The sequence below is a fragment of the Echinops telfairi genome, unplaced genomic scaffold (genome assembly GCF_000313985.2).
Source record: "Echinops telfairi isolate 266 unplaced genomic scaffold, ASM31398v2 ScPeMD7_7461;HRSCAF=8499, whole genome shotgun sequence".
Taxonomy (NCBI): domain Eukaryota; kingdom Metazoa; phylum Chordata; class Mammalia; order Afrosoricida; family Tenrecidae; genus Echinops; species Echinops telfairi.
The window spans coordinates 7,059,344-7,085,225 of record NW_022111361.1 but is presented as its reverse complement, the minus strand read 5'-3'; the positions used below and the strand labels follow the sequence as shown (position 1 = coordinate 7,085,225).

Here is a 25,882-nt window from a genome sequence, read left to right as displayed (position 1 = left end):
TAAGGAGTGTACGGTGGTTTTGAACATATTAGGTTTGATAGGTCACAGATGCTTTGGATGCAGACATAAGACATAAGGTGACCATTGGTAGAATGTTTTATTTCACTTACAATAAGTTAAATGAGTGCATGTATGTATCTGGAATCTTTTCAAACTAGTACCAGATAGCTTGTGCAAATAGTGCCACAGGCACCTGTTACAAAAATCTATGAGTGTCTCTTTAATTATTTCTGCTTCATAGCTCAATATCTATTTTTTAAAAGGGAATGTAGCCAAATGCAGGTGACCATGACTGAACGACCCCTGCAAATGGACCCAAATCTCAGCTTTTTCTTACAAGGCAGTCTTTGAAACACCGAGGCTGGGCTTCCTCCCCCAAATCTTGTCATCTTCTATGGAACTTTAAAGTTCCCCCATTTAAAGAGAAAGAAAGAAACCAGTAAAGAGAAAGAAAAAGAATCATTCCTCCCTGACCAGTGTTACTCATACTCAACTTATCACATACGTGCAAGGATGCTATAGATACCATCTCTTTGGAGATATGTTCTCATTGCATTTGGCAAAGTTAAGGTTGTCTTTAGAAATAATTGGGGGGTGGGATGGGAGAAGGAGGTGTGGCTGGAGAGGAGACAAGGGACAGACAAGGGGTGGGTTTTCTAATGCTGCCTGAGCAAGGAGAGTGGAAGGAGACACCAACAAACCTGGCCCTAGGCGGCTGGTGCAAAAGGAGGCCCCCCAAACTGCAGGAGTCCCCAAATTCTCCTCTCTCACCCAAGACCTGCTGCGGGATTCCCCTCGAGCTCCGCGTCTCTGACAGTCCCCAGGATGTCTCCGTGGCCATTCCAGTGTCTGTTCCCTCTGTCAGAAACATTTTCTAGAAATCTCCTGGACCTAGTTAGCTTCCACCTCGCACACAGGCTTCAGAAAATCTGTGGGAAATCACCATCTGATCATTGCCCCCGCCCCCTGGAGGCACATCTCAGCTTGAACGCCCCTTTCTTGTGGAAGCCTCTCCTGGCCCCAAGATCAGATGGAATTCCCAAGTGACACATCTTGCAGCTCCCATTCCCTCCCCTCATAACTCACTCTCTTCATAATTCGATATTACTTTGTCTAACTATGTTCAGGGCCAGGGTTTCCAGCAGACTCGAGGCCCCTTACAGAGAACACATCTCATTTCCTCACTCCCTGCCATCTACATTGCCCAGATCCAAGCTCCTGCCTGATGCACCACGGGTACAGTCAGTAGACATTTGATAAGTAATGAATGACTGTGGCAGTAAGGTGCAGGAATGGAGTAAAAGGGCCATGGCTAGGGTAAATCTCTAGAGGACACTGCCTTTGGGCGGGAGGGGAAAAGGTTGGGAGACATCAGCTCCAGCACCCTGAACCGAGGGAAGGTAAATAGGGCTGGCCAGATGTGTTCTTTACTTTGGCCATCGGATATGAAGATGATCCCGTATCTCTAGGACCACTATGGACACTAATGGAGAAATCGATAGCTCTGAGTTAAAAAAAAATAGAAGAAAAAAATAAAAGGTTACTGTCTTTGCTGAAAAATCAAACAGATGAGGGCAGGGTCTCACGTATATAATATCCACAACAAAGCATAATTCTTTCACAAGCTTTCAATCAAGCGAGTCTGAATTCACTCTTTTACAAGTATAAGATGTAATTAATTATTTTCTCAGTGTTGTTTTTTTTTTAGTGTTTTATTTTAATGATTAAAAAAAATATGATTGCAAGAGCGTTCATTGGGTCACTGATACGCTCAATCACAGTACTTTGTGTCTTGAGGTGTTAATTAATAAACCCCAAAATATCCTGTCTTAGAAATTTCAGTAATCTGTCTTCTACCATTAATGAAAAAAAAAAAATCAGTATTCCCTTTTCACTTCTATCTTCTCTTCTCCTCCCCGGGGCCTCTAACTGTCACTGCCACGGGAAAGAACAACAGCGTAAGTTTCAGCCGTTAACAAGAGCTTTATCTGACATCTCTCGACCTCCGGAAAAATGTACCCCACAGTTCCAGACCTACGCCCACCATCTGGTATGCAGAAAATAAGGAAAGAGGTGTATATAAAATATAGATAAGATTGTTAACCATTGATAGTATTTCCCATTTTGAAAACTTTCATAACCCAAGTAATCACTCAATTCCTTTTTGGCCAGCTCTAACCCTGACTCTAGATGTAGTTCAATATTTAAACAAATGCATGTTCATAGCCACCTCTTCTCTGCAGAAACAGTAAAAAACATGTGCACAGTCCCCAAGGACCCATAAGGGCTATGAGCCCCCTGCTCATGAGACACACCCAGGTAGCAAGTCGCCGAGCCCCCATTGCCATTCCCAATCTAGCTATTTGCAGTAATAGTAATGAAGTAAAACAAGGCAGGAAGGCATGCACAAATGCAAATTAGTATTTTTTTAATGAACCCTCATACGTTTTTAAACTTAATTTAAAACATTCAACAGTAAAATACATCCAGACCAAATGTTGGTGCAAAAGTGAAGACTGTGTTAGGCACACTGGAGCCACATGTGAAAATGCATTCACATTCCTGAGAACCCGTTGACGTTTGATACCTCCTTCATCGGACGGTCGTGTGACCTCACTGCAGCATGAAAAGCTAGGGTATGTCTCGGACAGTTCTGACTTGTCCTCGCCCAGACCTGTACCCAACGTGCTGCTGGACTGAGAGCGAGACTGGTGTCGCCTGTAGTGACTCGCCTTTTCTAGATCGGAAGGAAAACATTCACGTTTGTGATCAGATGGCTTGAGGAGGAGAAAGCAGTTATTTAAGGCTTAACAATGGAGACAAAACAATCCCATAATGAAAGGCTCCCCACAAACCTCAGTTCCTACAACATTCCAGTCACCTATTCCCAAACTCCAGCTAACCGGCACCAACCCATGCATGACGTAAAGAGCAGCCAGACACATTTTAAAGTTAGGTTTTAAAGGAAAATAGGAAGCAGGCGATGGATTCGTTTTCCTAAGAACTAAGGAAACATAGGTGAATTTGTTTCTATTAAACATAAACTCAAATAAGCGCTTTGCGGTCTCGCCAACTGTACAGTCTCTGCTGCTTTGTCTATGCTTATTTTAATACAATTAAATGGCACAGTGTGGTTCATCAAATTAATTAAAAAAGTATTAGCATCCGTAGTTTGCCGTGGGCTTTCAATTTGATTAATGTCAATCAATCAAGGGTAGAAATCAGGGGGTGGGGCTGACCCTGATTAGATTTAGATGACTTCAAATAAGTACATAACTGATAAAGCTTTTGTTTTCTAAGCATGGTCTTCATGGCTGAAATGTCAAGCCATTCTTTTTTTTAAAAATTTTCTTTTGCCTTTCATTATAAACATTCAGTCTATGTTAAAAGTCAAATAATCATCCTATCTATACTATTTATTCCTTTTGCAATAGATAAGAATTCATTGGTGCATCTTAGAATACTTCAAAGTCTATTGAAAGACAACGATAATGCTAAGTAGAAAACGCTACTGTTTTGTATATAATTCTTTGAATCTACCTTTAAAATGTAACGCTGTATTTCACAAAACACAAATCTTTTAGGTCCCAGCAATTTGGTGCAGTCAAAATAACTGCATGCGTAAATCCAGAAACCCTATCAAATCATGTTCACTAATGAAAAGCAGTTATAAGTAAGCCCTAGACACCTTTATAAATGAATCTAGGACAAACTAATCTCAAATATATAAAAAGTCCTTTTACAAATTTCCTTTTCATAAATGATTAATGGCACTTTAAAGTAGTGTAACACTTTTTTTTTTAGTTTTTCAAATTCTCGACTGGAAAATGTACTTTATACATTTGGCACAAGGAACCTCTAAAGTCCACTTCGAGGACAAAACCATGTAGACCATAGAAACTCGAAATGCAGGCAATACCAGAGAGCATATGTAGACTTCTAGACTGAATATTATCTTCCAGGGGATCAATGTCGAAGATGGAGCCAGGGTCTGTACGCCAAACTTTGAGGTCTTTTATCAAAAGAAAGAAATCAACAAGTCAAGAACAAATTCTTTTTAAGAGCCAGCATCAAAGACAGTCAAGCAAAAGTCTAGAAAGCTACGCAGGCACAAAGTGAATGTATGAGCAAACCAGGGCTGCAGATCTCAGAGGAGGATGAAAAAGGATACTTCTTCTCACAGGCATCTGTTGAGAAAGCCTCAGAATGAGATTTCAATTGCCTGGGTTGTCCTTCATTGACCTTTAATTGGAGCCTTGTGGGCATGCTATGACTTGACCGCTAGCACAAGTGCACATGGGACGAGTCTGTGTCACTTCCACAGTGTCGCCTCAGCCCCAAGTCACTCTTGTTCCCTACCCACTGAAGCAGAATGTCTGATGAAAATGCCTGATTCCAGCATTTGAGCAATTCACAACAACAACTGAGAAGTCTTCGTCTGGGAAGACCAAAAGAACCTTCTGTGATAGAAACCAGTACCTGAGATGCAGGCAGCTCAGTTTTCATTCTGCGTCTAGTGGCTCCGTCCGTGAGTGAAAAGCTAACCCACAGAAGGTACATTTACCGGGAAAGGCCTATGAGCAAAGTATGGAGCCAGCAATAAGGGAGCACTCACTGCCATTGAGTCGATCGCAATTCACCGTGACCCTAAAGGACAGAGCTGAGCTGTCTTGGTGTTTCCGAGACCGTAAATCTTTGCAGGAGTAGAAAGCCTCACTTTTCTCCTGAACAGCAGCTGGTGGTTTCAAATGGCTGACCTTGTGGTTAGCTGCCCATTGCCTCCCCCACTACACCAGCAGGGCTCCTCAGTAAGGTGAAGAAAGAGGAATTCGAGTGGCTCTCTGCTCTCAAAGGAGTGCAAATTCGTTCACAGCTAACATTAATGACCAAACGGTGCAACCCCATTTATTCTGCTTTTTACAATGGGAGGCAAAATCTAAATCTCATACATGATAAAGGTACTGGTTTCTCTAAGGAATGGCTATCAGATCCTAAAATAATTTCTGTGGTGCTGTGCCAAGGACTGGAACGTAAGGACCTAGTGATGGAGACGTGGCACAGGCTGAGCAGGTGCAAAACCAAACTAGGTGTTGGCTTATCTGTTTTGAATCACTAGCACAGAGTTTACCAATGCCAGACATCATCGGAAGTCATAATATAACTCATTTAAATTCCCTAAAATATTGAAGTGGGTGCTATTATTATCCCCACTTAACAGATGAAGAAATGGAGGTACACAAAGATTAAGTAATGTGGCCAAAGTTAGACAACTAATTTAGGGTAAGCTAGACAGACTTCAGCAGATCCCCCCTCCTGGAAATCTTTGCACTCCCACTTGTGAGACAGTAGTACAACGCAGTGGAACTCTAATTCTGCGCTACTTTCAGTGAAAACTTCACAACTCATCCATCCAACTTAATGTGGTCTTTTTAAGCAATTACCTTGGGAAGAGCAGCACAGTGACCAGTGGCTTACAAATATCTTTGGAATCCTTCTTTAAAAAATACTTCCACAGTCTCTCGAGGAAGCATCTCAGTAACTTAGTGCCTTGATATCAGTACCCTGGTTTTTCCATTACAGGGTACCCTCACCCAACTCACCTCTACATGACCTTTCACTATGAACAACGAAACAGCTTCCTGCCTTTCCAGGTGAACATACGCTGGCACAGAGATAACGAAAAGGCAGACACCATGGTTACCACAATCCTCTTGAAGTGAACTAGCTACTGAAATCTCCACAGTTCATTTCTCGGAGGAAGACAACACTCATTTGGAAGCATGAATTCTTGACCATATATTGAAAAATCAGTCGTGGTCCTCTCTAGTCCTATGTGAAATCCCTTTTTAACATTCAGTATTATCCTGGCGGACAGCCTAGCCAGCATTCACCATTCTCCTCCTGAGATTCCCAATGGCTGAGTATAAGGAACTTACAGATACTAAGACTGGAGACTGCTCTCTAACTGAGGGGTTATTCAGAAAACGCTCAAGAATTCCACTTCAGAAATAATCTTCATATCGTAGAGTATCATCAGAATCTCTCTGGCAAGTCTACGCATGGTGAAAAGGCCTAAATATAAGATGGTGATTTCTGTCACCTGTGCACGCAATTTCTGCCATACAATCATATTATGAACAGGAACTAAAGGAAATCAAAATAATTATTTAACCACTATGATTATTCAACCACTGATGGAGCCCTGGGGTAGTGGTTACACATTGGGCTGCTAACTGACAAGTCAGCAGTTCAAAACCGCCAGCAACTCTAAGGGAGACAGCTGGAACTTCCCATTCCCACAGAGAGTTACACTCTCAGATCACAGATGTCTGATAAGTCAGCTGTGATGTGACCACGGATATCTGACAGGTCAGCTGGCTCCAAGTGAGAACGTTCATGAGATCATAACACTAGGAAGGGCAAGAATGTACACTAGGCAATGATGCCTGGTGAGTACCACGCATCCCTTTGAACCTGTTACACACAACCACACAGTAATGGTGGTCCAATCTGAATGAGACACCACCACTAAGCATTGAAGAGGAGTCCAATGAACAACGGTGCTAATCCTAAAGCGAGGGCCAACTTAGTCTTCTTGACGTCACCTGGGTGACAAGAAGGGCTTACCCACGATGATGCCAGGTCTCCTGTCCATCTCCACGATGTGAGGGTGGACGCCCTTGTAGGCAGCATCACTGACCACCTGGGTGTTCCTCCGCACTCGCTCGGTCACAGGGTCATCCACCACAGGCGTGAAGCCCCTTCCTTTCGTCTTCTCAAAATCTTCGTGATACTTTACCTGGAAAAGGAAGAACAATATTGACTCAGACCCAAACTTCCTACTTGTCTTCATGCTCTAAAATAAGAGTAGGGCGGTGGCCGCCTAATTCCATAATCTCTCACTTTGGAAAGCATAATGTCAGAAACTCTAGCTTCCTTGTATCCGAAATCAAATGCTGATATTTTCACAATGTTCTTAATCATCATGGTAATTTTTTACAGTTTCTAAGAGCCTATTTTAAATTATATGAGGGGGCACCCCCCCAAAAAAAAACAACAACAAACAAACAGAAAAAAGCTTCGCTGGGCAAAGGTTTGCCAGTACAGTTTTCCCACTGAGTGAGCATTGAGCAATTAACTCTTTGTGCACCCAGTGGCATCACCAGGGAAGGTTCTCACTAGTACGTGAATTTTTTTATAAAGCAGTTTTGCTCAAACCTCATTTTTTGTGATGGCTGATTTAAGAGAACACTGTGCCTGGCTGTGAAATTTGGGTTCCTACTCAGGAAAAATGCCACAGAAACTGCTGTGATGTTGAACCCAGCTTTTAAGGAGAGCACTATGGGAAAAACTCAAGTGTAAGAGTGTTTTTCTCATGTCAAAAAAGGCGAAATGTTAATTGACGACAAACCACATTCTGGAGTTCCATCAACTTCCCGAATGGGCAAAAATGTCAACAATATTCGTGCACTTGGGCTTGAAGACCAACAGTGGATGATTGAAGAGATGGGGAAGTTATCTGGACTGTCTTGGAGCTCAGTTCAGTGACTATTAATGGAAGATTTGGGAATGAGAAGAGTCGCTGCAAAAATTGTGCCTCAAGTTCTGAACGACCAGGAAAAAGAGCGTCGAGTGGAAACATGCCTTTGAAAGAACAGCTTTGAAAGAGCAGCTCCAGAATGACCCAGATTTTTCCCCAAGGTCATTACTGGTGATGAGACTTGGTGCTATTCTTGTGACCTTGAAAGCAAACATCAATCAAGCCAGCGGAAAATGCCACTGTCACCTGGCCCAAAAAAAGCTCATCAAGTGAAATCAAAGATCAAGACAATGTTCATTTGGTTTTTTGGTGTGAGGGGGATGGTGCACTTGGAGTTCATTCCACCAAGTCAGACTGTTAATCACGCTTTCTATTTAGAGGTTCTGAAAAGATTGCATAACTGTGTGCGGCAAAAAAGGCCTGATTTGTGGCAGACAGGGGACTAGTTTTACTACCATGGCAGTGCACCTGGTCATGCAGCCATCTCAGTGTGTCAGTTTTTGGCAAAAAAACAGCATGCCTCTCTGGCTCCACACACCTTACTCACCTGACCTCACTCTATGCGACTTCATTTTGTTTCTGCGAATGGAGAGGGGCATGAAAGGACAGCGGTTTGATGCTGTAGAAGAGGTGAAGAAAAAAACCAAACAGATGAGTTTGAAAAATGTTTCCAAGAATGGAATCACAGATTTGACAAATGTATAAGTGGAATGGAGAGTACTTTGAAGGTGATACGGTTGTTTTGTAAAAAAAAATAATAATAATTACATAAATAGCTTTGAAAAACATTCCAGTTTTCGGGGGTACCCCCTCATATGTAAACATATAAATCCATCAAAAGTTTTAAAAATACAATTTTTAAAATCCCTAATTACTTACTAAAATATAGTACACTGTAAATGTTTTACCTAGTAATATTTAATATATAATAAAAGTATTATTATATATAGATTTATATCCAGTAAATGGTGTTAATTTAGAAATGATCCTGAAACAATCACATTTCATGCTTTGAAATTAGATTAGGATGAATAGTACTCAATTCAGCAAATATCCTCAACATCATTGGATTACATGCTTTCAGTAAGTAAACTTTATGGTAAGTAAATTATATCTCAGTAACGTTGTTAAAAACACTTTTTTTTTTTCATGTTCCTTACAACATGCAAACACACCAAACCATCGTACAATTCAATTGGGAAGAAGTGCGGGCACATGTCTTTCACAAATTGCACTCACGATGGTCACATTAGAAATAAAAACACACTGCAAAACTCACAGAGAAAAAATCGCTTTATTAAACTCATTATTTCCATACATGATGAGCGCCCCGCCCCATGACTCCATGTTTGTTAGTCATCCAGATTAATAGCGATGCAGCGGTGCGGTGGGCAGGGCCATTCCTTAGTAGGTTTTAGTCACGTGAAGGATGATCTGCTTGGGCCCTACCATTGAAATATGGTTTTGCGCTTCTCTAGCTTGCCTCAGACCAGGTGTATCTAAAACCAGACTGGGTCTACCTTTTGTCTGCTTATGATCTTGGGTGTATTTGACCTGCAAAGTAAATAGTAGAACATGTTCAAAACAAGGTAATTGGAATATAGAGCTTTTTCAAGATGTCTAAGATCGTGGAGGGAGAGTGGGGTTTATCCTTGCTAACTTGTTTGGGCTGATTCTGATGCATAGGGACCGCAGGGGTGTTGGAGCGTAGCTGAGCTCCATGGACTTTGGGGGGATGATTATTCGGAATTAGATCACCAGGCTGTCCTTTTGAATCAACTCTGGGAGGATTGGAACCTCCGATCTTTCAAGTCTTAGCCAAATGACGTTAACCACTTCCACTATCCAGGGACTCCTTGTACTACCACCAGAGCCTAAGTTACTCTCAAAGGTCTCCATTAACGGCTACAGCAACAGTAACCTAAATCTGCCACCCAAATGGAAACAGATATGAAAGTTGCCAGTACCCACTAACATTGTGACCAGTACGTAGTGTTCCATGTCAACATCAAGCTTCCCTCCTTGGGAAGTAAGAAACAACGAGGAACAAATCAAGTGATTTCCACTAAGCAACCACAGCTCAAGGATCACTTTCATCAAATACACTCAGCTCTCGAAACAGACGGGCCATGAGAGAGCTGGAAATGGTGATGGCCTTAAACTGATCCCCAGACAGAGAGCTCTTCAAGGGTTGCTATAAAGCTGTGCTCCTGCTCTTGATAATTGGCCATCAGAACATAATTATTTGGTGAAGCTGATTAGGTAGGAGATTAGGATACCAATGATTACAGACCTGAGGGCGTACATACCACTCACAGTGGAAGCCCTGGTACTCACTAGCATAGAATCCCATCAAAATAAGACTCTCAACCGATAGGCACCTTGGGGCTCTAATGACTAGCTGAATTGTGCATTAAGTATCTTTAAAGACTTTTCCCCTAAGCCATGCATTGGAAGATCCTTACTTTTGAACAATGACCAATTTCTTATTTTGTTTTGCAGAGAGCAGAGCATTGAGTGCTTGGCTGCTAACCCAGATGGTAGAGGTTCAAACCAACATGCCCAGAGGCTCTGCTACAGAAAGGCCGGGCCATCTTCTCCAATAAAGATGACAGCCCAGAACAACCCTGCGGGGCCACTCTCCTCTGTCATGTGGGGTGGCTATGCATCAGAATCAGCTCAATGGCACTTAACAACAAGAACATTTAACACCTCAGGCAAAGGATAATTTTTGAACTTAAACATCAGAGCCTTTATCACTGTCAAAGACATTGACCAAAAGAATCTGCGTTTAAACGAACATGAAAAACTCTTAAACGAAACTCTCAATGTCACCGTTGGTAACATCTGACCACATCAATGAAAGGTTTCAGAACAGTGTAAACTTCCATGGTGGTTGGCTAGGGGAGGGCTTATAAAATAGCACATTACAAATGTTTCCGGAGAATGAATTTTACTAGTACAAGGGAAAAAAACAGAACTATGGATCGATAATAAAGGATGCATTCTTTGTATAGTCCAAGTTTTATCCGGAAACGTCTAAAAGGAAAAGAAACAAGAAAACAACAGACAGACAGGCAGGTGGAAGAACTTGCCGAGCTAATGTTCTCTTGGTTCTTCTTGACCCGTTCCATTTCAGGGGTGACACTTAGGGCAGTGGCTGCGCCCAGCTGACCTTTGTAATGAACCTGTCACGTAAGGGGACACAGGGGAGAACACATGTATCATCCGACAAAACACCGGTCTTACAGCATTTGCTTAAGGAGTGAGTCAAGGAAGAAATACTGGGGGGAGGCGGGAGGGGTCTAGCCATACAAAACAAATGCTTGGATCTTAAGTCCATCTGTGTCAACTCACTCCATAGAATGTATACAAATGATAAAGGTACAAAAATGGCCGTGAACATGCTCAAATACGAGGCTACGTCAAAAGGTTCACAGAAAAATGGAATTCAAAGATAATGCAATTTTCCCACCAGCTGGTCGGCATGCCTTCACATATAAATACATCCTCAATAAAGCTCTTGCTGTTCCAGCCACCACCGAGTCAATTCCGAGTCCTGGCTCCCACTGGTGTTTCAGAGGAGACCTGCACAGACGGTTTTCAATGGTGGTTAATTGTTGGGAGGAGATGACCAGGTGTTTCTTGAAAGCCTCTTCTGGTGGGTTCCACTAGTCGCTAACCTTTCAGTTAGTGACTGAGTGCTTCACTGTTGGAGGCACCCAAGCCATTACATCACAGCTCTCCTTGGGAAGAATTCTAATAGGAAATGGCTCTGTGGGTATTACATAAAGGGGGTGTTGGGGTAGTTAGGTCTCATCGAGTTAGCCCCAACCCAGAGTGATCTTATGCACTAAAGGAGGAGCTGCTCCACTGTCCTGCACCATGCTCACAGCTGTCCCTGCGTCAGAGCCCACGGATGCAGCCACAGTGTCAATCCATCCCGTTGAAGGCCTTCCCTGACTTCGCTGCCCCTCCACATTACCAAGTACGATGTCCTTCTCCGGGGACTGCACTTCAAGGCACTCCTGCTCATAGATTGTCACAGTTCTATAGTGTTATCTAGTAATTAAATATGCTAAAACTTTTGTTAAGGATTCATTTAAAAATAGGTTACCATGGTTAGGTGGGGTGGGCGCAGCATGCGTCTCACTACTCCATCCCTCCTTCCCAATCTCCACCTTGCCTTTTTGTGAGTAATGGGGTCATGTCGAGTGTGACCCAAAATATATCGGGAAAAGATGCTCATCTCTGTCTCCAAATCACAATTGTGAGAGAAAGTATCAAACAATAACTTGCTTTTACTTCATCATCTGGTCAAATGCTTTTAAAGGCTTGACAAATAAAAGATTTCGTTCAACTTAATAGATTTCCAAATTTCTTCTTCCGAAGAACCCAATCTATATGTTAATGACTTCAAAAAGGATTCTCACCGTGAGCTACATCTGTGGATTACAGAAACAGAGGGAAATTAGAACAGGCCAGGAGTTGGTGGCTATGTAGAAAAAAAACAACTGCCCCCCTCTTATCAAGTGCTCCTTAAGTGGGTTTGTCCCTTATGATTTACTCAGCCATGCATACTTAATCATTTCTCCTTGGACATCATCCCAAAATACAGTAATAATAGCTGGGAGGGAATGAAGGGAGGCTAGGAACAAGAATACACACCGGTAGGAAAGAGGAGAAAAGCCTGTTTGCAAGGAAGGGCAAGATGCCAGGCAAGACAACTTTGGGGCTTGAAGATAAACAAGCAGCCATCCAGCTGAGAAGCAACAAAGTCCACATGGAAGAAGCACACCAGCCTGTGTGATCATGAGGTGTCGATGGGATCAGGTATCAGGCATCAAAGAACAAATAATCCTATCATGGTGATGAGGGGAAGAGCAGAATGGAGACCCTGCCAACTAGGCACCCCCTTTCAGAAGGCTCTCGGGGAGGAGATGAAACAAGCAACTGTCCTCTGGTTCTTGAATGCTTCCTCCCCCCACACTATCATGACCCCAAGTCTGCCTTACAAATCTGGCTAGACCAGAGGATGTACACTGGTACAGATAAAAGCTGGAAACACAGGGAATCCAGGGCGGATAAACCCCTCAGGGCCAATATTGAGAGTAGCGATACCAGGAGGGGACAGGGAGGGTGGGGGAGGGGGAACTAATCACAATGATCTACCTATAACCCCTTCCCTCGGGGATGGACAACAGAAAAGTGGGTGAAGGGAGACATCGAACAGGGTAAGACATGAAAAAAAAATAATAATAATTTATAAATTATCAAGGGTTTGGGAGGGAGGGAGGGTGGGAAAGGGAGGGGGGAAATGAGCTGATACCAAGGGCTCAAGTAGAATGAAAATGTTTTGAAAATGATGATGGCAACAAATGTACAGATGTGTTTGACACAATGGATGGATGGATGGATGGGTTATAGTAAGAGTTTTACGAGCCCCCAATAAAATGATTTTAAAGAGGAAAAAAAAAAAGACTACTGTTTTTGGAGAAGGGTAGCAACTGCAGCCATGAAGACAAAGTCCCCCTGCCCCAGAGCCCACTGCAACTCATACTGACCCCACAAGACAGAGTAGATCTGTTCTGTGCATTTCCTAGACTGTAAATCTTTATGGGAGTCAAAAGCCCCATCTTTCTCCCTTGGAGCAGTGGCTGATTTCAAACTGCTTGCCTTATGGTTAGCCGCTCCAGGCGTAACTATGAGAAGGCGCCCAGGGCTGCTCTCTGAAGACAAGAGGCAGGGATGCCTCTACCTGCTAACAGGAAATCATAGGTGTGTTCCACTGAGAACAATGATGTGGGAACCAGCTGACTGTATGCATGACACCTCAGATCCTGAACCTTTCAAAGTAACTCAGTCATTGGAGAACAGGATATTGACAGGAAGTTACAAAAATGTTGTAAATTCAAGGGGACTTCAAAAAAAAAAGTTCCTGGGGAAATCCCATCATTCATTAATTCCATTTTTCCATGAACTTTTTGACACCCTTTGTTCTTGCAGACAATCTGCTTGCGAATTATAAGGAAAGCGGTTCAAGAAGAAGCTCGCACATTGCTGATATTCCTCTGGTTCTCTTTAACTCTCTTCAGCTCAGGTGGATCCGAAATGGCAGTCGCCTGTTTAATCTCTCCTTTGTATTTCACCTGTGGACGAGAAGCAAGAATGTTCAGAGAGCAGAATGAACCCCAGCGACATCACAGAGAAGCAGCCTCAGACTAAGGCACCTGGATCAGCTCTTTTCCCCACAGCTGTTCTGGGTCAGCCTACTGATGGTGAGCACCCTGCTCTCAACTGTGGACCCCCGGGCCCCCCAACCTCCAGCACAGCAAACACAACGCGTGGGCTGTGCTTCTTAAATAAGGAGTTTCCAATGATCACTTTGCTGTTCAAGGTCAAAACCAACAACAATGTCCACAGATAAAAGGAATGGGCATACCAAGGAGCTCATAGTAAAAGAAAACTCCAGAATGAAGCCATGAAAGGAAATGACGAGGGTCGGTATGGCTGCCTCCAAAGGCCACTCCTCTTGTTCTGACCCAGGGATGTCCAAGATTGGAAAGAAGCCACAGATTCCTGACTCCCACCTACTGCCTTCCAGTGATAGTAGGAAGACAAAGCTGTGTTAAACCTGGATTTCTGCTCCCTCTTAGGAGAATTCACTTTTAAATGGGGCTGTCTCTCAAAATTACTAATTTTAGAAGAAGAGGCTATTATATAGATGTAGACAGTCTATAAAAAGATCAGAAAATAGGGGTGGGAGGAGAGACAGTGATTATCTGAATCCACTTGTGCAAAGAATTCCTAGATTCCAGAAGGCCTGAATTCAAATCCCCTCTCTGCTTTTACCAGCCATGGTCCGTAGGGAAGTCTTGTGACTTCCCAAGTCCTAGTTTCTCACATTTGAAAAACTGAGAAATGAGCAATGCTGGCCGCGTGGGTTCACATAAAGCATATGCTACAAGATCTAGCTGAACCGTTGCTGAGATGTCAATTTGGACTCATGAGGACGCCTTTTGTGTCAGTGGCTGATTTGACAGCCAGCGATCACCACAGTCCCTCTGGATGGACTCAGACTGTCAGCTTCTCGGTAAAGAGCCAAGTACCTGAACCCTCAGTGCACTTGGAGTTCCTGCAGACAGTGTGAGGTGCCCCGTCATGATTAAATTCTGACTGAGTCAGAATTGACTTGATGGCAATGGGTTTTCAAAATTATTATTATTGTTTTTATGATCAATCCATTATAGGAGAACTGAATAATGCGTTCCATTTTGTTTAGAAGGTCCCCTGCCCTGGGGCCGCCTGCTGTCGGATTGACAACCGCCCTGTTCCTCTTCAGGGCCTCACCTGGGTGGACTTGCAAGTATTCATCAATGAGATGGTGAGGTCCCTAAAATCAGGAACTGGGTCATGTCCAGCTCTGTGACTGGCAGATGGAAGATGTGTTAGGGAGACTTTCTGACCAATTCCATCCACACAGTAACACATTTACTGGCCTCCTGTGAGAAGACCACAGTTCATGCCCTTGGATGTGTCTACATTAAAAAGGAACAGCCAAGCACACAGAGGGTTTAATGCTTTACAGGGAGCATTTGAAAGAATGTACTATGCTATGTAAATTATACTACGTTATTTTACTTTACTACACTGTACTACACTATACTACTGGTATGGGATAGTATGGCATACCAAGGTACACGAGCCCAGGGAGCATAGTGAGTTATCTGTTACGCTGCTAACCATAAGTTCAGTGGTTCAATCCCACCAGCCACTCTTAGATCTACTCCCATCAATATTTAAAGTCTTAGAAAAACACAGGAGTAGTTCTACTCTACACTATAGGGTTTGCACTATGAGTTGGAATAAAGTCAAGGGAAGTGATAGGAGGGGAGGGGACTGGAGGGGAGAGGAGAGGAGAGGAGAAAATTATAAACAGAAACAACTTGCCGGACTCAGCTGCTCCTGGTTCTTGCGGACCCTTTCTATCTCGGGCGTCATACTTACTGGAGTTGCTCTGTGGCATGGCTCTTTGTACTGCAGCTGGGAGACAAGGCATGAGAGCATTTGTAAGGAAGGGAAATGAATGTCTACAACACACAAAGACCAAACCCAGAAAAGCCACGCGAGCATGCCTTGGTTAAAGCTATCACCAGGATGTACACTCAAATACACATTGCGAATAGACTGCAACCTCTCCCTGTGCTCAGCTTAGATGCTTTTTCTTTTCCAGCTATTTTAAACAACACATTTGGTTGACAGTCGCCCACCTGTCAATGAAGAGTCTCCAACCAGATCATGGAAAATGTGCACTCGTTTTTTTAAAAAATCTGTGTGTGGGTTTCAAAATATTTTCACTAGCATCAACATGTACAAACTTTTAAATTCTCTTAAAATAGAAGCGTTGTTTAATGTTTATCATATTCCTCGTGAAGCTGCCGGGGGAAGAACTGTGAAATCGCTCACTGGTGCTTTAAGAAAAGTTTATGGGGACAATACCCCAAAGACATCAGCAGTTTCCATATGTGCACGCCTTGGAAGAAGTAACAAGATGATGTTGAAGATGGAGCAGACCACCCACACCACTTTTCAAGGAAACCAAAAAAGTCTTGTTTGTGCCCTCACTGAACTGGATCCACGATTAACAGCAGAAACAGCATCCAACCCAGACACACAGCGCTTGGCTCAGTTTACCCAATTTTGCCTGACCAATTAAAGTAGACCCTCCTTTCCCTCAACGGATACTGAAACCATCGCATCCCCTTCAGCTGCAGGTCTGAGCAGAACTTTCTATCGAAAAGTTAAACACGTGAGATCAAGATATTGAAGCAGTTGTTCAGGCGTGGTAGCAGAAGACCAGACAGGGCTCTTTCAGGATGACCTTGCGGACGAAGCAGCACGGTCCCGGGACGTGGAAGTGGTCCGCTTAGAGTAAGCAGGGGATGGATGGCCTAGAGTAAAGTCCTGGCCATCGTGTTTTAGGAGGCTTGGGGCATTTGGCTTATTGATGTTGTGAAGGGCTTGAGAACAGCGGCCTGTCAGGCGATGATTTTGAGAAAATTAACCCAAGTTTACAGAAAAATGTCCAGGAAAGTCCCCCCAGGGATGCCTTCCTCACAGCCGTTTTCCTGATCACACCTCTCCGGCTCACGAGTCTTCAAGAGGTTCAACGGAAAAGCAGAATGTGTCCCCTCTGTGCCCTGATTTAGCTCCTTCTGCCTTCTTTTTGTAAGGAGCCCTGGTGGCTCCTGCTTACAAACTGGGCTGCTCTGCAAGGTCATCGGTTCAAAAACAGCAGCCGTTCCTCGGTATGCAGACGGGACGTTCGACTCCCCCAAACAGCTACCGTCTGGGAGCGCCCCAGGGCGGTTCTACCCTGTCCTTAGAGGGTCACTGTGAGTCAGCATCAACTTGGCAGTGAGTTGGGTTTGGGTTTGGCCTTCGTTTCATTCCTTAATCTTAAAAAAAAAAAAAATCTCTAAAGGCTGCTCATTTTTCTTCCGCTGATGGTGTAAAAGCGATGCATCGCCAGGCCTCCGCTCTTTTGGAAGCGGCTAAGAGGCTAGGGTCATTGATTACAAGAGTCTTCACCTCGATGGAACATACGCCGAGAAGGAAGGTTTATATTTTTATTCTTATACTTTCATTCCATTCCCCCCACCCCAATTTTTTGTAGTCTCCTCCTATTTATTGTTGGCTTCCCGGGTTTGGGCTTCACAGTAATGAATCATTCCTTCTGTGAATTCATTTCTTCACAGCAGTAAAGCAACCTTCATAAGCTTCACCGTTTCGTGTTTTAAAAATGCATTCTCTTATCATTGTATTCTCTTAGCGTTGTAAAGAAAGGTCACATACATCCACCGTCGGTCCATTAGTTACATGGTCACTTTAACAAGAAGCCCTGAACTTCAAAGGTCCTTTCTCTACCAAATTGCAGCATGGGATGCCCTGCCTTGTGACCTAGCGGATGGGAATGTTCCTGACGCAGTGCAGGAAGGTGCTCAGTCTCGGCTGGGTGAAGGGAACGCTGTCATTTGTTCGCTGCTTCCCGGGTGGCTCCATGGTTGCCTCAGGGAATAAATGAGCCCGGAACACAGAGACGCAGAGTGGCATGCCACCAGAATGGATTTCTTTTTACAGGTGAAAGTAGCGCTGAAGGTTAAAACATCATTATAAGAAACCCCCTGGGGCATTCTTAATGATTTGGGGAGCTTAAATTTAGTGTGAGGGGAACCCCCCCCCCACTACCACCGAGAAATCACAAGGCCTATGGGGCCTGAGAAGAAAGGCACTTGAGCTACAGAGTCACCTTGGAGAACTTGCAAATGACTTCTGATGCGCCTGGAAAGTAAACGAGAAAGGGTGAGGGCACCTTCCAGTACGACGCTTCCCTCGCTGGGTGGCTTTGCGTCCTGGTAAGGGGTGTGAGGGTGGAAACAGACTCTTGTGTTGGGAACGGCTGAGTTAAAGTGAGGGAAGTTTCCATGCTATCTTCACGATAGCAAGACATATTACATGACAATTCTCGGGAGAGACCAGAGGAGAAAGCTCTGGTGAACAGCATTATTGATGTAGAAAAAAAATGATTGTGACCAATGGCGAGTGGATGTACATTTGTAACCCTAAATTTAATGTACAGACGCTTCCTTTTCTGCATGTGTCGTTCATAAACATGCTAAATGCCTTCCACGTCATTTACTCCTTTAATTTCTAAGCTGTCTTAAAAATGAGGGAATTGAAGCTCGGAGTAGCTGGTGTTTGACCAGCTACAAAAATTAGGACCAAACTAAGAGGCACCAGAAACAATGGAAATGTTGGACGGACGATCCCTCAGGACCAGTGGGGAGAGTGGAGATACCAGGAAGGGGGAGGGAGGGTGGGGTGGAAAGGGGGAACCGATGACAAGGATCTACATATAACCTCCTCCCTGGGGGACGGACAACAGAAAAGTGGGTGAAGGGAGACGTCGGACAGTGTAAGATATGACAAAATAATAATTTCTAAATTATCAAGGGTTCATGAGGGAGGGGGACAGGGAGGGAGGGAGAAAATAAGGAGCTGATACCAAGGGCTCAAGTAGAAAGCAAATGTTTTGAGAATGATGATGGCAACAAATATACAAATGTGCTTGACACAATGGATGGATGGATGGATGGATTGTGATGAGTTGTACAAGCCCCCAGTAAAATGATTTTTTTTAATTATGACCAATAGCTGGGATCTAACCAACAGGCCTCGGGGTCCACCTCTTTCCCACTGTTCCAGTGTTACCCAAATTTCCAGCACTTGCAGACCATTTCCTATATGCAAGATATCACCATGGCTGTTATTCTTACTAGTAATTTTTCATTATATCAGCTCTTCTTTTCAAGGAAACTTACTTTCAAGGATTATGATGACCCCCTCACCCCCCATGTGTTGGAAGCCAGTGACACTTCCTTTAAAAGAAAGCCCACAGGAAAGCAATGTCATCACTAACTGATCTAACGTCTTGAACTCCATAATGGCACAAGAGTCATGCTATGGGGCACTGAGACAAGCTCTGTCGTTCTGTTGCTCTTCTGATGTGGCTACTGTCAGTTACTGTCTAGGCAGGTCTCAAGAAGGACAACCTTCAATATAATAGAACAAAGCAGGGCCCTGTCTGGCACCACGTCCACGATGACTGGTATGTCCGAGCCCATACTGCCTCCACACTGCTTCTTTCTAAGGGGTCTCACCACTCGCTGTCCACCATCATCCCCTGCCACTTGCTACCCAGGTTGGAGGTTGGTGGTTCAGACTCCCCCAGAAACGCCCAGAAGGCAAGGCTGGGGATCGGCTTCTGAAAGGGATTGCAACTACTATGGAGCAGTGTTGCTGCACATGAGTGGAAACCGAACCGAGAGCGACTAACGAGAATCCTTCCACTAAACCTATCTTTCTCGAGAGACCTAAGCCCTGAACGCATTTGCCCTACTCTGCCAGAAGGGCCCTTCCTCATTTCAACTCACTCAACTCACTCACTATGGGCTGATGCCAACTCATAGCAACCCTACAATGCAGGGTTGAATTGCCTCTGGATGTTGCTGAGACTGTTCACTCTTTATGGGAGTAGAAAGTGCTGTCTTTTCCCCATAACACACTGATGGTTTCGAACTGCTGACCTGACCGTTAGCACATCAACATGTTATCACTATGCCACCAGGGCTCCTTCATCTGCCCTAAACCTTATCAACTCTTCAAGCTCTGACTCCCAGGAGACCATTTCTCCGAGACTTTTCTCTGAACCCAGAGACATCATCTCCTTTGTCTGCATTTCCACCACACGGTGCCTTAGGTGTTCTTACTTATTATTAAACGAGATATCGCATGTAAAGTAACTTAACAGCACAGTGAACATTCAGTAGGTATGCATTGTGGCAGCACTTAAGATAATGCAAAATGGTTACTGATTACCATGTGTGTTTCTGCTAGAAGCAATGAAAATTCCCACGGCCCCCAACCTTCAGGTGTATCTCACTCATCCCTGAGTTCCAAGAACTGGGATAGAGTAAGCACTCAGTGAAGGGCTCGTGTAACCCGCGAAAGCACACAAGGCAAGGGTCCAGGTGCACTGACGGCCATGCAAGTGCTTAAGCTGTTCTCATGCCCTCTCAAGAACTGCCTCGTGCGCACTGACATCGTTGGCTTGGGATTTCACTTGTCCGTGTGTCATTTCCTCATTACACATGGTCATTCGATGAAATAAAATAAAACCTCGTTCAAGTAAGGCGATCACATAGTACTGATATTCCTTTGGTTTCCTTTAACTCTTTGTAGCTCCTGAGCATCAGAAATGGCTGCTGCCTCTTTAATCTCTTCATTGTAGTTCACTTGTCTAATCGGTACGACGATGTCAGTTCCATTATACATAAGGTCTTAATAACTGAATGGAGATTCTTAATGTAAAACAATTGCACAATTGAATTTTTTATTTGAGCATTAATTTTCCTTCACTGGAAACACAGTTTTTTTTCTAATGGTATCTGATCCTCTCAGGATTCCTTGATCCTAAAGTGCAAAAAAATCCCCCAAACACACTGTATCTAGTCACCTATCTATCAAGATAGGGATCTTTAATAAAAATGAGTAGACCTTGCTTACGAAAATAAATGTTCTCATTTAACAGCTGTACAAGAAACTCTGGAAATTATTTTAAATAATATAATAAGTTTTGATTTCTACTCCAAAAAGGCAGTTTCCGTGTAGTGAGATGATCATTAAAAAATGCTGAGTAATTAAAGGCCAAAGCCTAATGAAACTAGCTATAGTCTTGGGGACATTGCTCTCTGGCGAGGAACACACTAATCCAGAATAAGGAAAATAATAACGTAATTGCAAGAAAAGTTTTAAAAATTAAAAAATAGAAGGAAGGTAGGGGAAAATGTATGAAAGGCATAGCCCTTCCATCTTAATTAATAAAAGAAGGATCAGTGTTATAAAGTTAGGAACTGTCTTCTATCCACACAACCAGTTCTCAAAAGGCTCACCCATATCCCGGCATCTACTTCACTCGAAAGCCTCTTCTTTTCAAATCTCATTCCAGGAAGATCAACTAGCTACATGGCTAGTGTCAGGCATGAGTTAAAGACATGGCTCTGTAAACTTGTGGTAGGATTTTAATCCGCTTAAGACACATGTGCCATGGAAGAAAGGCCTGAAATCTACTCTCATGAAGATCGGGGCCAAGAAATGCTTGGTAAAAGGAAACATCCTTGACGAGATGCCTCGATACTGCATTAGAACATAGCATGTGTGCACGGGGCATAGAACCACAGGACTGAGAAGTGTATTGTTAGGTTGCACATGGCACTGCTGTGATGTGGAGCTGACTTGATGGTTCCTATGAAGTGATTTTAACTCCATGACACATGGGGCTGCCACGAGCCAGGGGAGCCGCTCACACCACTGACAAAAACTCATGCAAGACTGGGTCGGAGGAAAAGGGCATTTTATATATTGTTATACATAAGGGATCAATGGTTAGTCCCAGAAGGCGTGTCTTAATTTAGCAGAAATATAAATCTACGAAAATAGATGTGTTAGAACTCAGTCAATTACTATTGAGTTTATTGCCCATGCTGGCATAAGCTAATAGTTGTTTAATGTCTTAAACAGTTCCTAGATATCCCCTGTGTCTTAGTACCTGTGAATTTAACATAAATAATCATTATTCCAGGTCTAAAAGAGTTAAATGGAGAGTTTTGTGTGATGGGCTAACTCTAAATTAAATTCAAGAAGTAGTTCTTAACTGAGAAAGCTAATATCTAAAAGGCTTGTACTCTGGAGGTGGAAAATGTCGAGATCTTTAAATGTTAGAGACTCATATCTGGGTTTGACAGATCTAGCTAATCTTGAAAGGGCAACTTTCCATTTGAATACTAAGCAGAAGTTTGCGGCACAGCCTCCTAGACAGACAGGACCACACATTTATTGTTTGCTGGAAGAGGCAGCGGACGCTGGGAGGAGAAGTTATGTATAGGCTGCTTTGTGTGATTTTCCTCGGATGAGAAGCTCAACATGATTCAAGATGAGCATGTCTGTTTCTCAGATGACTCTAAGCTAATCAAATTGGCAGAGTCATTTCACTCTGGGCCAGAGAATTGCACCCTACAGGACGTTTATTACATTAGACCACAGTCCACTGGCGAGTGCATTCCAATCGTATCATCGGAAAACAAAGAAAACAAACCGTCTATACTTGCATCCCAAGCTCATTTCTTGACTGGATTTATGTGTCATTGTCTGAGACAAGCTTTCACTCGCGAGGACCAGGACACAGTCGTTGGCCCTCATCCAGGTCTTGAGCCTCTCCATCTTCCGCCTGATGCTTTCCTCATGAAGCAGTCTCACTCGTGCTATGGAGCTCTGTTTGCACTAGTATGCTGCATGGTTTGTGGTCACTGGCAATCCATTTGGAAGCCTGTTTGGCTACAGTATTGCCTTTCCTCTTCCATCTCTACAAATACCAGTGCACTCTCCTATCCTTAGGATGCCGGTTAATGATCACAGCCACGCACATGCGGGTCTCATCAAGACTGTTCCGCTTGGATGACTTCCAGAAAGGTTCTTGAAGGTCCTGCCCCCAATGGGGAAGATGAGGAGATGGCTCAGGGAAGGGGTTATGAAAAGAGCCCTGTTCATTTCCTCAGTAAGAAATTAAAGATACTAAACACTTGGTGGTGGTGGTGGTGCTCGGTGTCCTCAATATCTCGGGCATTAGTGAGCTGAAATGAATTGGCATTGGCTTTTTGAATCAGAAAATCATAGAACTGGCTTTGTGGGAATGGCCAATCAAGAGGAATAGCGTTGCAATCACTGTCAAAAAGGACATCGCAAAATCAATCTTGTACAATGTTATCGTGTTACATACTATTATACACATGTTATACAAATATTATACAAGCATCTGTTACACTTTTACAGTGTTACAGGTAGTGCAATACTATCTGTGATAGGATTGTATCCATCTGCCTTTGAGAAACTGCCTCCAATACAATTATTATTCAAAATTAGGCACCAACAACAAACACTAATGATGAAGAAACTGAAGAATCCTACCAACGTCTTCAGTCAGAAATTGGTCAAACATGCAATCAATATACATTGATAACCACTGGTCACTGAAATGCAAAAAAATACTAAATATCCATGGAATAATGTCTATTTGTTGGAGTAGCAATGATCCCAAAACAGGTAATGTTAAGCATCCAATGAAAGAATTCTTATCATAACATTGAGTAACTCCTCTCTCCTACCCATCCCAACCCAAAAAGTGATTGTTGCTGCTGCCAGGTAACCCAGAGTGAAACTGCCCCAGAGGTATTTCCAGGCTGGAACTTAATGCAAGCAGGTCACTAGGTCTTTCCCCCAAGGAGCTACCCCATAGGTTTGAACAACTGACCTTCTGGCTCATTACTGAGTGCTTAACTGTCCTGCCACCAGGGCTCCTGAGAGGCAACCAGGGCAAGCAAGTACTTTACAAATGGTATTATGATAGGGAAAGTAGTTTTTCTTTGCTGGAAACTGGGAAAAGCAGAAGATAAATGGAGCTGGAGAATAGAAGCACAAGGAAAAATGTATCTCAGAAAGAGAGCTCAGAAGAGTGACTGATATGGGGTAAAAATAACCAGGCTATTTTCTTTTTAAAATATAAACCTTCACTATGGCACCAAGTGTACATCCTACAGTCTTTCATCATTCTATCAGGGCAAAATTTCTTTCCTCCAACCTGTAGAGAAGTACTGCACTGTATCCTTTTCTCAGAAAAATGTAATAGAGCAAAAACTCTGTTCAAAGAAATGAAACCTAATCATAGATATCATTACTATCCTATTAAAATGATCTATCTCTACACACTATGATCTATCAAAATGAAACACTGCTGTAGTTTCCAGGGGAACAGACTACCATGTTCATTCAGCAAGTAAGACCTTTGATAGTTGATGAAATAGCATTTCAATAGAGTGAAAAATAAAAGTAAAACGAAGCCAGGTTAGTCAAGAACAAACAGCATTTGTCTGGCTTATGTTGGCTTTTAGAAAGTATAATTAATGCTGCAGAGAACTTACTGAACTGATATTCTGCTGATTTTTCTTCACTCGTTCAATCTCTGGGGTATCTTTGACTGCAGTGCCAGCTCCTACTTCTTTTTTATAAAAGACCTTTATTATAAGGGAAGGAAAGACATAACTGTAGGGTATTTGAAGTCCAAGTCCTAGGACGAACTCTAATGAAAGAAAAGCAACTTTATAGCCACGTGATTAGTAGCTTCTATTTTTGAGTACCATTATAATTTAGTAATCAATTAAATAATCCACTATGAAAATAAATTTCCAACCATGGTTCTATATCCTGTAGTCTTTAAGGAACCACATTGCTTCATGAGAGATTGTTTGCTCTGAGAACATAAATTGGCAAATTTATAATGCGATTACTTCTTCAAACATGAAAACATGCCACATGTGTATTAACGAAAAATCAAAGCACACGTTAGAAAAGCTCACTAAGCGGCTGTTACTTAATCAGAAACAGCATGAATTTTTAAGTAACTGTCCCTCCCCAAACAAGATGTTCCCTGTCCTCTTCAAAGAAAACCATTAGCTCCATCGTCAACATCATTAGTGTCGTTTCCTCATCTCCCACTAATCCTTAACCTTCCCACAGGTCTCTCCCCCTCCCCTTCCAGATGCAAATCAAAGCAAAAAGCAAGAGCCCTCAACAGGAAAACAAAAGAACGCCAAGAAAAGCAGGTGAAGACAGAACTACATCCTCTCTTGACATCTGGTTAAATCACTGTGTCCCAAGTGAGACGTGTCCCTCAGAAGCCAGAAATCTGAAATACCTCGTCCTACAGAGTTCCAGAAGTAAAGGGCAAAACAGCCTCCTGGTCCTCCCAGCAAGACTTCACTTCTCACCACAGCCTGGCTCTCCCTGCGTAAACACTAACATACTTAACCCTATTCCCTGAGGACAGGGGCTTACTGATAATTTTGAGAAATATTGCTGAAGTCCTCAAATCTAACAGACTAACTTATGACGAGGAACTTGGTCAATGACTCAACGACTGAGCTAATTCCATACTAAAATATTATCTGTGTGGTCAACGGTGACAATCTTTTGAAACTGTATATCCATGAAGGGTAGAACCAATCTCTTAATTAAAGGTGCTGACAAAATTCCAATTCTTTGAAAGACAACTATGAAAGTTTAAGAATTGGTTATGAACTTGAAAATTCATAATCAGTGCAAAAAGAAATCTGTAATCAGCAAGGAAACTACTTCACACAACTACTGTCAACTTCAAGGTGAAATCTGAGTTAGCAGGTTATAACTCTTTCCTGAGAGCAATTGTAAAATTCATTTGAAAATAACTGTTTTGGATACTAATAGAAAAACAAGTTAGTAGTTTCAACCTAATCATGATAAATGGTAACTTATAAGAAGACTTAGCCTTCCTATTCGTGTAAAGAACTAAACTGAAGAAAAAGAATTCCTTTTACAAATCATAAATGCCAAGGGGCAAATGAGAACCCAAAAAAGGACTACTCACGGAGCTAATGTTTTGTTGAGTTGTCTTGATTCTCTGGATTTCAGGAGTGTCGGCTACAGGAGAATAGTTAGAAAGCATCTTCTCGGCTTCATCTTTATACTTTTTCTAAAAACACAAACATTTCATTTGAATCTGAAACTCTTGGCACATGTGTATGTGTATGTGCTGGTGTATGTGTATGTGTATGTGTATGTGTATGTATATGTGTATGCGGTGGTGTATGTGTATGTGTATGCAGTGGTGTGTGTGTATGTGATGGTGTATGTGTA

The 25,882-nt window shown here is 42.9% G+C and overlaps 1 protein-coding gene across 9 annotated transcripts in view; it reads right to left on the bottom strand.

Annotated features, from left to right (window-relative positions):
* NEBL (nebulette) overlaps positions 1-25,882 on the bottom strand; it is a 463,302-nt gene that overhangs the window by 32,239 nt on the left and 405,181 nt on the right. For 6 of the 9 annotated variants that reach the window (XM_045300212.1, XM_045300216.1, XM_045300215.1 and 3 more), the window contains 9 exons: positions 25,614-25,718; positions 24,133-24,225; positions 15,491-15,583; positions 13,597-13,689; positions 10,636-10,728; positions 8,990-9,094; positions 6,628-6,799; positions 3,920-4,012; positions 2,588-2,737 (listed from right to left, as the gene is read on the bottom strand). In XM_045300212.1, coding sequence (XP_045156147.1) covers positions 2,588-2,737; positions 3,920-4,012; positions 6,628-6,799; positions 8,990-9,094; positions 10,636-10,728; positions 13,597-13,689; positions 15,491-15,583; positions 24,133-24,225; positions 25,614-25,718 — 997 coding nt within the window. The remainder of the gene's footprint in view (positions 1-2,587; positions 2,738-3,919; positions 4,013-6,627; positions 6,800-8,989; positions 9,095-10,635; positions 10,729-13,596; positions 13,690-15,490; positions 15,584-24,132; positions 24,226-25,613; positions 25,719-25,882) is intronic. The other 3 variants (XM_045300217.1, XM_045300220.1, XM_013006778.2) reach the window with 3 other exon arrangements.